The 12,500-nt window shown below is 44.4% G+C and overlaps 1 protein-coding gene across 1 annotated transcript in view; it reads right to left on the bottom strand.

Moving 5' to 3' along the window:
• Window positions 1-10,251, bottom strand: part of klf13 (Kruppel-like factor 13) — a 60,976-nt gene extending 50,725 nt beyond the window's left edge. Inside the window, exon 1 of the mRNA XM_036963550.1 lies at window positions 9,308-10,251. Coding sequence (XP_036819445.1) covers window positions 9,308-9,755 — 448 coding nt within the window. The 5' untranslated portion in view covers window positions 9,756-10,251. The remainder of the gene's footprint in view (window positions 1-9,307) is intronic.
• Window positions 10,252-12,500: the final 2,249 nt, after the last annotated feature.

The following is a 12,500-nucleotide window of genomic DNA, read 5'->3' as shown; positions in this document are numbered from 1 at the left end:
ATATAGTATGATATTAACTGACCCTGTATATAGTATGGTACTAACTGACCCTGTATATAGTATGGTACTAACTGACCCTGTATATAGTATGGTACTAACTGACCCTGTATATAGTATGGTATTAACTGACCCTGTATATAGTGACCCTGTATATAGTATGGTATTAACTGACCCTGTATATAGTATGGTATTAACTGACCCTGTATATAGTGACCCTGTATATAGTATGGTATTAACTGACCCTGTATATAGTATGGTATTAACTGATCCTGTATATAGTATGGTATTAACTGACCCTGTATATAGTATGGTACTAACTGACCCTGTATATAGTATGGTATTAACTGACCCTGTATATAGTATGGTATTAACTGACCCTGTATATAGTATGGTATTAACTGACCCTGTATATAGTATGGTATTAACTGACCCTGTATATAGTATGGTACTGACCCTGTATATAGTATGGTACTAACTGACCCTGTATATAGTATGGTATTAACTGACCCTGTATATAGTATGGTATTAACTGACCCTGTATATAGTATGGTACTAACTGACCCTGTATATAGTATGGTACTGACCCTGTATATAGTATGGTACTAACTGACCCTGTATATAGTATGGTATTAACTGACCCTGTATATAGTATGGTACTGACCCTGTATATAGTATGGTACTAACTGACCCTGTATATAGTATAGTATTAACTGACCCTGTATATAGTATTTCACTGTACCTGTGCAGGTGACATCAAATTAAAACCCTGAAACGTGAAACCTATTGTTAACCGTGTCTGTGTAAACGGCTAGCTGTTAGCCAGCTAGCTAAAGAGGACAAAGGCCGTACGGAGCCGACGTATCGCCCCAACAGGCTGCGTCGTCTCCCATGATTGGTCAACGATGACACCACTGCTGCATAAATAGGACAGGTTTCTATTTTCTCAGCCTCACTTGAGTGGCAGTCATCGGCACGAGCACCGCCCCGACCGCTCTGCCTGGATCCCCAAACCACGTCTAGTCTTCATTGAAAATGAATGGGCCCCCGCCCCCCCCTTAAGGACCAGTCTCTCTTCTCCACACGTAGAACACTAGCTCAGCACAGCAGTCTAGACAAAATGGCTGATTGTCCCCGTGTTGTGGGTGCAGCGCCGTCTCACTAGAATAACAAAGTGAGTGGAAGGAGGATTATATTTCAGGAGTTCACACCCAAACTCACTGAATATGAATGTTGTTCATTAAAGTGCTATGTTCGGGATTTTGACTGCAGGTCTAGACTCACTTGATATTCAGGACCAAGGTCAGGAGAATTTCTGCTCAGGAGATCCTTGCCTTATAGTATTGTTCAGATGTGTAGATGGGGTTAGGGTTAGAGGGGAGTATCAGAGATGTGTAGATGGATAGGGTTAGGGTTAGAGGGGAGTATCAGAGATGTGTAGATGGGGTTAGGGTTAGAGGGGAGTATCAGAGATGTGTAGATGGGGTTAGGGTTAGAGGGGAGTAACAGAGATGTGTAGATGGGGTTAGGGTTAGAGGGGAGTATCAGAGATGTGTAGATGGGGTTAGGGTTAGAGGGGAGTAACAGAGATGTGTAGATGGGGTTAGGGTTAGAGGGGAGTATCAGAGATGTGTAGATGGATAGGGTTAGGGTTAGAGGGGAGTATCAGAGATGTGTAGATGGGGTTAGGGTTAGAGGGGAGTATCAGAGATGTGTAGATGGATGGGGTTAGGGTTAGAGGGGAGTATCAGAGATGTGTAGATGGGGTTAGGGTTAGAGGGGAGTATCAGAGATGTGTAGATGGATAGGGTTAGGGTTAGAGGGGAGTATTAGAGATGTGTAGATGGATTGGGTTAGGGTTAGAGGGGAGTATCAGAGATGTGTAGATGGATAGGGTTAGGGTTAGAGGGGAGTATCAGAGATGTGTCGATGGGGTTAGGGTTAGAGGGGAGTATCAGAGATGTGTAGATGGATGGGGTTAGAGGGGATGGGGGTAGGGTTAGTAGGGATGGGGGTAGGGTTAGGGTTAGAGGGGATGGGGGTAGGGTTAGAGGGGATGGGGGTAGGGTTAGATGGGATGGGGTAGGGTAGGGTAGGGTAGGGTTAGAGGGGATGGGGGTAGGGTTAGAGGGGATGGGGGTAGGGTTAGTGGGGATGGGGGTAGGGTTAGGGTTCGAGGGTATGGGGGTAGGGTTAGATGGGATGGGGGTAGGGTTAGATGGGATGGGGTAGGGTTAGGGTTAGAGGGGATGGGGGTAGGGTTAGAGGGGATGGGGGTAGGGTTAGGGTTAGAGGGGATGGGGTAGAGTTAGAGGGGATGGGGGTAGGGTTAGGGTTAGAGGGGATGGGGGTAGGGTTAGGGTTAGAGGGGATGGGGGTAGGGTTAGAGGGGATGGGGGTAGGGTTAGAGGGGATGGGGGTAGGGTTAGAGGGGATGGGGTAGGGTTAGAGGGGATGGGGTTGGGTTAGAGGGGATGGGGGTAGGGTTAGATGGGATGGGGGTAGGGTTAGAGGGGATGGGGTAGGGTTAGAGGGGATGGGGGTAGGGTTAGATGGGAAGGGGGTAGGGTTAGATGGGATGGGGGTAGGTTTAGATGGGATGGGGTAGGGTAGGGTTAGAGGGGATGGGGTAGGGTTAGAGGGGATGGGGGTAGGGTTAGATGGGATGGGGGTAGGGTTAGAGGGGATGGGGGTAGGTTTAGATGGGATGGGGTAGGGTAGGGTTAGAGGGGATGGGGTAGGGTTAGAGGGGATGGGGGTAGGGTTAGATGGGATGGGGGTAGGGTTAGAGGGGATGGGGGTAGGGTTAGAGGGGATGGGGGTAGGGTTAGATGGTATGGGGGTAGGTTTAGATGGGATGGGGTAGGGTAGGGTTAGAGGGGATGGGGGTAGGGTTAGAGGGGAAGGGGGTAGGGTTAGATGGGATGGGGGTAGGGTTAGAGGGGATGGGGGTAGGGTTAGAGGGGATGGGGGTAGGGTTAGATGGGATGGGGGTAGGTTTAGATGGGATGGGGTAGGGTAGGGTTAGAGGGGATGGGGGTAGGGTTAGAGGGGAAGGGGGTAGGGTTAGATGGGATGGGGGTAGGGTTAGTAGTCGAGTACAGAACATCTGCATCATTCGGTCACCGTCCAGAGACACCAAACGAATCACTTGTATCGATCTATCTAGGAACGTATCTGTTGCAAATCCTAGCGTAACGTTCACGGAGCATCTGTCTTCTGTAGTTGTAATCTACAAAGGCTTCTGAAAGTCTAGGAAGGCTTTGATCATCAAAGATAAAGTCCTTGTAGAGAAGTGTTACATGTAAAAACGAAAAGAGCCAACAGGCCAACCCCTTCCAGCTGTGAACCTGATGAATTATTGCATAACAGCTCATTTCATTCACCAATATAATAATATGTCTATATAGTATCTGTATAGTGTATTGTTTCTATGGGCTGTCAGTGTTATGCTGTCTATGTCCAATATAATAATATGTCTATATAGTATCTGTATAGTGTATTGTTTCTGTGGGCTGTCAGTGTTACGCTGTCTATGTCCAATATAATAATATGTCTATATAGTATCTGTAGAGTGTTTCTGTGGGCTGTCAGTGTTATGCTGTCTATGTCCAATATAATAATATGTCTATATAGTATCTGTAGAGTGTTTCTGTGGGCTGTCAGTGTTACGCTGTCTATGTCCAATATAATAATATGTCTATATAGTATCTGTAGAGTGTTTCTGTGGGCTGTCAGTGTTACGCTGTCTATGTCCAATATAATAATATGTCTATATAGTATCTGTAGAGTGTTTCTGTGGGCTGTCAGTGTTACGCTGTCTATGTCCAATATAATAATATGTCTATATAGTATCTGTATAGTGTTTCTATGGGCTGTCAGTGTTATGCTGTCTATGTCCAATATAATAATATGTCTATATAGTATCTGTATAGTGTATTGTTTCTGTGGGCTGTCAGTGTTATGCTGTCTATGTCCAATATAATAATATGTCTATATAATATCTGTATATTGTTTCTATGGGCTGTCAGTGTTATGCTGTCTATGTCCAATATAATAATATGTCTATATAGTATCTGTATAGTGTTTCTATGGGCTGTCAGTGTTACGCTGTCTATGTCCAATATAATAATATGTCTATATAGTATCTGTATATTGTTTCTATGGGCTGTCAGTGTTATGCTGTCTATGACTGAGTTCCAAATAGCATCCTGTGTTTTTTTATAGTGCATATCCCTATGGGCCCTGGTCAAAAGTAGTGCACTAAATAGGGAATAGGGAGACATTTGGGACGCAGGCTAAGACTATTCAGGGCTCCTAGACTAGTTATGGGGTCAGGGGATGGGCATCTCTGATACTCCCCTCTAACCCCATCCATCTACACATCTCTGATACTCCCCTCTAACCCTAACCCTATCCATCTACACATCTCTGATACTCCCCTCTAACCCTAACCCCATCTACACATCTCTGGTACTGCCCTCTAACCCTAACCCTCTAACCCTAACCCCATCTACACATCTCTGGTACTGCCCTCTAACCCTAACCCTCTAACCCTAACCCCATCTACACATCTCTGGTACTGCCCTCTAACCCTAACCCTCTAACCCTAACCCCATCTACACATCTCGGATACTGACCTCTAACCCTAACCCTCTAACCCTAACCCCATCTACTCCCCTCTAACCCTAACCCTCTAACCCTAACCCCATCTACACATCTCTGGTACTGCCCTCTAACCCTAACCCTCTAACCCTAACCCCATCTACACATCTCTGGTACTGCCCTCTAACCCTAACCCTCTAACCCTAACCCCATCTACACATCTCGGATACTGACCTCTAACCCTAACCCTCTAACCCTAACCCCATCTACACATCTCTGATACTCCCCTCTAACCCTAACCCTCTAACCCTAACCCCATCTACTCCCCTCTAACCCTAACCCCATCTACAGATCTCTGATACTCTCCCTTAATACCGCCTCATAAAATTAAGTGCTTAGTAAAAAATAGATAAAAGTAACAAAAATTAAAGAGCAGCAGTAAAAATAACAATATGGAGACTATATACAGGGTATTACGGTACAGAGTCAATGTGGAGACTATATACAGGGTATTACGGTACAGAGTCAATGTGGAGGCTATATACAGGGTATTACGGTACAGAGTCAATGTGGAGGCTATATACAGGGTATTACGGTACAGTCAATGTGGAGACTATATACAGGGTATTACGGTACAGAGTCAATGTGGAGGCTATATACAGGGTATTACGGTACAGAGTCAATGTGGAGGCTATATACAGGGTATTACGGAACAGAGTCAATGTGGAGGCTATATACAGGGTATTACGGTACCGAGTCAATATGGAGACTATATACAGGGTATTACGGTACCGAGTCAATGTGGAGGCTATATACAGGGTATTACTGAACAGAGTCAAAATGGAGACTATATACAGGGTATTACGGTACAGAGTCAAAGTGGAGACTATATACAGGGTATTACGGTACAGAGTCAATATGGAGGCTATATACAGGCTGTTACGGTACAGAGTCAATGTGGAGGCTATATACAGGGTATTACGGTACAGAGTCAAAGTGGAGACTATATACAGGGTATTACGGTACAGAGTCAATATGGAGGCTATATACAGGCTGTTACGGTACAGAGTCAATATGGAGACTATATACAGGGTATTACGGTACCGAGTCAATATGGAGACTATATACAGGGTATTACGGTACCGAGTCAATGTGGAGGCTATATACAGGGTATTACGGAACAGAGTCAAAATGGAGACTATATACAGGGTATTACGGTACAGAGTCAAAGTGGAGACTATATACAGGGTATTACGGTACAGAGTCAATATGGAGGCTATATACAGGCTGTTACGGTACAGAGTCAATGTGGAGGCTATATACAGGGTATTACGGTACAGAGTCAAAGTGGAGACTATATACAGGGTATTACGGTACAGAGTCAATATGGAGGCTATATACAGGCTGTTACGGTACAGAGTCAATGTGGAGGCTATATACAGGGTATTACGGTACAGAGTCAAAGTGGAGACTATATACAGGGTATTACGGTACAGAGTCATTGTGGAGGCTATATACAGGGTATTACGGTACAGAGTCAATGTGGAGGCTATATACAGGGTGTTACGGTACAGAGTCAATGTGGAGGCTATATACAGGGTGTTATGGTACAGAGTCAATGTGGAGGCTATATACAGGGTATTACGGTACAGAGTCATCTGTGTTGGGAGGGGTGGGGGGGGGGGTTGTGTGTGGGGAGGGGGGGGGCGTTGTGTGTGGGGAGGGGTGGGGGGGGTTGTGTGTGGGGAGGGGTGGGGGGGGTTGTGTGTGGGGAGGGGTGGGGGGAGGGGTGGGGGGGGTTGTGTGTGGGAAGGGGTGGGGGGGGTTGTGTTTGGGGAGGGGTGGGGGGGGTTGTGTGTGGGGAGGGGTGGGGGGGGGGTTGTGTGTGGGGAGGGGTGGGGGGGGGGTTGTGTGTGGGGAGGGGTGGGGGGGGGGGTTGTGTGTGGGGAGGGGTGGGGGGGGGGTTGTGTGTGGGGAGGGGTAGGGGGGGGGGTTGTGTGTGGGGAGGGGTGGAGTAGTTATTTCGTCATTATTTTGTATGTGTACTGTAGTGGCCATTAGGTCTCGGTTGATAGTAAATATGAAACATTTAACATTACTGTAACCTGGGTCCGTAGGTAGAAAACATAAATACAGAGGACAGGTCTGATTTAAATGGGACAACATGATTACATTGCACTGAAAACTCACCAAACTTTTCCTGAAGTATTTACCTGTTAGAAAGCATTTGAATACCAAACTCACAAAAAATATATTTACACAATTATACACACTTACCATAACATGTGCAAATTGTGATGGAAATTGAGATGGTATTTGTGATGGTAATTGTGATGGTAATTGTGATGGTAATTGTGATGGTAAATGTGATGGTAATTGTGCTGGTAATTGTGATAGTAATTGTGATGGTAATTGTGATGGTAATTGTGATGGTAATTGTGCTGGTAATTGTGATGGTAATTGTGATAGTAATTGTGATAGTAATTGTGATGGTACTTGTGCTGGTAATTGTGATAGTAATAGTGCTGGTAATTGTGATAGTAATTGTGATGGTAATTGTGATGGTAATTGTGATAGTAATTGTGATGGTAATTGTGATAGTAATGGTGACGGTAATTGTGATAGTAATGGTGATGGTAATTGTGATAGTAATTGTGATGGAAATTGTGATGGTAATTGTGATAGTAATTGTGATGGTAATTGTGATGGTAATTGTGATAGTAATTGTGATGGTAATTGTGATGGTAATTGTGATAGTAATTGTGATAGTAATTGTGATAGTAATTGTGATGGTAATTGTGATAGTAATGGTGATGGTAATTGTGATAGTAATTGTGATAGTAATTGTGATAGTAATTGTGATAGTAATTGTGATGGTACTTGTGATAGTAATTGTGATAGTATTTGTGATGGTAGCTTTTTTGAAGAACAGAGAAGAAAAGATGCTGAAGCCTCACACACGTGATATCATTGAAAAGCCCAGAATGTACCTGTCAAAGGTACAACAAGTCCCAACACAGTGGCGTGTATGGCCTCTGGGACACGGAGAAAAACAACATGACCATTAGAGAGGACAACAATGAACTGCTGGGTCTCAGAAAGCTATAGGATGGCAGATCGAGGACATTATGTTCTCCATCTAATGACATGAAGCATCTTATCCTATGGGAAACACTCCCTGTGTCTGAGCTCTGGCACACTGCTTTATCACGTGGTAATAACATGGATTACGCTTGTGGAGTTTATATGTCCCACCTAATGATATGATATGAAGCATCTTATGGGGAACACTCATCTGTGTCTGAGCTCTGCTAGCTGAGTCTGTTGCTGGACAGATTGGCTGTAAGGCAGGCAGAGTGTGTGTCTGGGGCTGGGCCTGGAGCCGAGAGAGAGAGAGAAAGACTGAGAGAGAGAAACAGACACAGAGAGAAAGCGAGAGAGAGAGAGAGAGAGAGAGAGATAGAGAGAGGGAGACTGAGACTGAGAGAGAGACTGAGAGAGAGAGAGAGAGAGAGAGAGAGAGAGACTGAGAGAGAGAGAGAGAGAGACAGACTGAGAGAGAGAGAGAGAGAGAGACAGAGAGAGAGAGAGAGAGAGAGAGAGAGACTGAGAGAGAGAGAGAGAGAGAGACAGACTGAGAGAGAGAGAGAGAGAGAGAGACAGAGAGAGAGAGAGAGAGAGAGAGAGAGAGAGAGAGAGAGAGAGAGAGAGAGAACTGATGTTGGCAGGGAAGGGGTTGTCACTAGTTACCACAAGCACAAAGTGAAAAATTGGCTATATTTTTGAAAATTCATGAAAACAGAAATAGCTTTTTTTGTCTTAATTTAAGGTTAGGGTTAAAATCCGATTTTAAGAAGATAAATTGCAGAAATAGGCGCGGTTTTTCCATAATTATGACTTTGTGGCTGTGGTAACTAGTGAAGAAAGAGTGAAGGGGGTGTGGTACATCCTCCCACAGCAAAACAAAGAGCTTAGAGTCACACTTACCATCTCTCTCTCTCTCTCCCACTCTTTCTCTCTTTACCCTCTCTGTCTATCTCTCTCTCTCTTTCTCTCCCTCCATCCATCCTTTCCTATTGGATTTATAGTTTACAGTAAAGAAATTGATTTGACTTTCTCAGAAACGTTTTCTGATAAAAGTCAAATCGTTATGTTGTTGTTGTTATGTGCACGGTGTTTCTTGTGTTTTTCTATCAACTGAAACAAAGCCCATAGTGGTATAGTTGAGTTGTATGAATCCCATTTCGCTGCACCTGCTGTTCTACATCAGCCATACAGCAGGTCATTGAGTTGAGTGTTTTCTCCACGCGCTCAACTTATTCACCGGCCAGTAAATACAGACAAGGCTACAATGTAACGCAGCTCTCTCAGTCACTGCAGCTCTTAACATTGTTTCAGAGAGGATTGTTTACAGGGTTAAGTGCATATTAACAGAATAGTTAGATCATGTGGTTTTTTTAAAAGCGTTTTATATGTGCAAACGGGTCAATAGAATAGTTCACCGTGAGCGACGGTATGTGTGACACGTTGTGCATTGCATCAATGCGTTGGCTCTCATCCAATTTAGGGTCACTTTTCGTCCCTATTCACACCCAGTTCTTCACAATACTAGGCTACTAGTGAAACTGAACAAAATAAATAATGGGGAGTTTAACATCACTATAAATAATGTATTTGAATGTAATTTTTTTTAAAGGGAACTGACCTGTGTGTGTCCTTAGGTGCGCTTTGAGGTGGGACGACTTCCCGTAAACTTTTTCACAACCTGAATAATGACATTTGTGCTTTTTCTGCGGCGATTCCGGTTCGGATCGACCTCTGACACGTTTACTGCCTCTTTGTGTGAGGTCGGCGGCGGGGCTGACGAGGATAGGTGTGGCAGTATTCCCATCCTCTGTGACTGGAGCTGGCGATACGCACCCTTCTGGTATTTTTGCCTGCTCGGCAATATCGCTAGTGGTCGTGGGTGCCTGCTGGTTAAAATCCGCTAGAATCCTCGCCACCACGAAAAGAGAGGAGTTGTCTTTGACCATGTCCTCTCCATCGTTCCTTGGACAGCAGGCTGGCTCTGTTTTGAACTCTCTGTTCTCTTTAGGGTGAACGACAGCCCGACTGGACATAGACACAAGGCACTCAGCGGCGAAATGATCCATATCCCTTCAAACGGAACACCGATGCGTCGTTGGTGACATTCAAATATAACAACTATGTTCTGGTATAAAGGATTTCGGTCGGGTTTGATCCCTTTATGTGATTATGGAGGTAGCTTTGGTCTCAGTATGCTATCAATAGGAAACAACAAACATCATACATGTTACCGGCTTCTCCATGGAATCGCCATCCTAGATCCCAAAATAACATCTAAACGTAAACACGTCGAGTATGAATCCCTTTCCGGTCTTTGGAAATTACACAGTTATGAAATGATGATAACTTTTCTTTCTTTCTGTAGCCAAATGAACATACTCCATCCCAGTGATATTTCCCTAGTTGTCTCCTGCATTGTGACAGGTCAATGTGCCGAGTCGACTAGAAGCTGTTTCCATGCTGGGGGCGTGCCCAACTTCATGCATAAAAAGGGGTGTGTCGTCTTGCAGCTGCTTATCCATTGGATACCGATGCGTTCCAGAGCGCCAGAATCGTGACCTCGTTAAAAACAAAGTTAGATCGGGACATGATGTACTATACAGAGAGACAGTGCTGTGGACTGTTGTATCTGCGATAAAGAGCCCTCCCCCCTCTCTCTCTCTCTCTCTCTCTCTCTCTTATCTTCTAGAGAAAAAAAACGTCTCAGTGCAAGAGGAATAAGAGATACTATACTGTATGTAAAGTAGGCTATGCAATAAATATGTTATGAAGGCACTATTGTAATCTGTAATGTGTAATATATTACTGTCTTAGTGTAGTCCATAATGTCATATATTACTGTCTTAGTGTAGTCCATAATGTCATATATTACTGTCTTAGTGTAGTCCATAATGTAATATATTACTGTCTTAGTGTAGTCCATAATGTAATATATTACTGTCTTAGTGTAGTCCATAATGTAATATATTACTGTCTTAGTGTAGTCCATAATGTAATATATTACTGTCTTAGTGTAGTCCATAATGTAATATATTACTTGCCCTGCAACTGTTTTAAAGGTAATGTAAGAAGATAGTGCTGCATCTTCACTTATCCATATATTACTTTTAAATGTCAAATAGTTTGCTAATATAGGAATACACCTTAATATCCTCTCTCTCTCTCTCTCTCTCTCTCTCTCTCTCACACACTATTTAGGTCTCTTTCTCCCCCACACGCTCTCTCTCTCTCTCTCTCCCTCTCTCTATCTCTCTCTCTCTCTCTCTCTCTCTCTCTCCCTCTCCCTCTCTCTCCCTCTTTCTCTCTCTCCCTCTCTCTCTCCCACTCTCTCTCTCTTTCTCCCGCTCTCTCCCGCTCTCTAGTCTCTCTCGCTCTCCCTCTCTCCCTCTCCCTCCCTCTCTCTCCTGCTCTCTATAGTCTTTCTCTCTCTCCCTCTCCCTCCCTCTCTCTCCTGCTCTCTATAGTCTTTCTCTCTCTCTCTAGTCTCTCTCTCTCGCTGTTAAAGTACAAAAGGGAAAATAAATAAACATAAATGTGGGTTGTATTTGCAATGGTGTTTGTTCTTCACTAGTTTGCCCTTTTCTCGTGGAAACAGGTCACAAATCTTGCTGCTGTGATGGCACACTGTGGTATTTCACCCAGTAGATATGGGAGTTTATCAAAATTGGATTTGTTTTCAAATTCTTTGTGGATCTGTGTAATCTAAAGGAAATAGGTGTCTCTAATATGGTCATTACATTGGGCAGGAGGTTAGGAAGTGCAGCTCAGTTTCAAATCAAATCAAACTTTATTTGTCACATGTGCCCGAATACAACAGGTGTAGGTCTTACTGTGAAATGATGAATACAACAGGTGTAGGTCTTACTGTGAAATGATGAATACAACAGGTGTAGGTCTTACTTCGAAATGATGAATACAACAGGTGTAGGTCTTACTGTGAAATGATGAACACACAGGTGTAGGTCTTACTGTGAAATGATGAACACACAGGTGTAGTTCTTACTGTGAAATGATGAACACACAGGTGTAGGTCTTACTGTGAAATGCTTTACTTACAAGCCCTTAACCAACAGTGCAGTTCAAGAAATAATTAAGAGAATATTTACCAAATAAAGGAAAGTAAAGAAAACATAATAAAAAGTAAAACAATAAAATAACAATAACGAGACTATGTACTAAGGGGGCGCCGGTACCACGTCAATGTGCAGGGGTACAGGTTAGGTCAGGGTAGGGGTACAGGTTAGGTCATGGTAGGGGTACAGGTTAGGTCAGGGTAGGGGTACAGGTTAGGTCATGGTAGGGGTACAGGTTAGGTCAGGGTAGGGGTACAGGTTAGGTCAGGGTAGGGGTACAGGTTAGGTCATGGTAGGGGTACAGGTTAGGTCAGGGTAGGGGTACAGGTTAGGTCAGGGTAGGGGTACAGGTTAGGTCATGGTAGGGGTACAGGTTAGGTCAGGGTAGGGGTACAGGTTAGGTCATGGTAGGGGTACAGGTTAGGTCAGGGTAGGGGTAAAGGTTAGGTCAGGGTAGGGGTACAGGTTAGGTCAGGGTAGGGGTACAGGTTAGGTCAGGGTAGGGGTACAGGTTAGGTCAGGGTAGGGGTACAGGTTAGGTCAGGGTAGGGGTACAGGTTAGGTCAGGGTACAGGTTAGGTCAGGGTAGGGGTACAGGTTAGGTCAGGGTAGGGGTACAGGTTAGGTCAGGGTACGGGTACAGGTTAGGGGTACAGGTTAGGTCAGGGTAGGGGTACAGGTTAGGTCAGGGTAGGGGTACAGGTTAGGTCAGGGGAGACAGAGATGTCAGTTAGCTTT

This window comes from Oncorhynchus mykiss, chromosome 26, assembly GCF_013265735.2.
Source record: "Oncorhynchus mykiss isolate Arlee chromosome 26, USDA_OmykA_1.1, whole genome shotgun sequence".
In the NCBI taxonomy this organism is placed as follows: domain Eukaryota; kingdom Metazoa; phylum Chordata; class Actinopteri; order Salmoniformes; family Salmonidae; genus Oncorhynchus; species Oncorhynchus mykiss.
The sequence above is the reverse complement of the archived record's forward strand: the minus strand, read 5'-3'. Positions and strand labels throughout refer to the sequence as shown.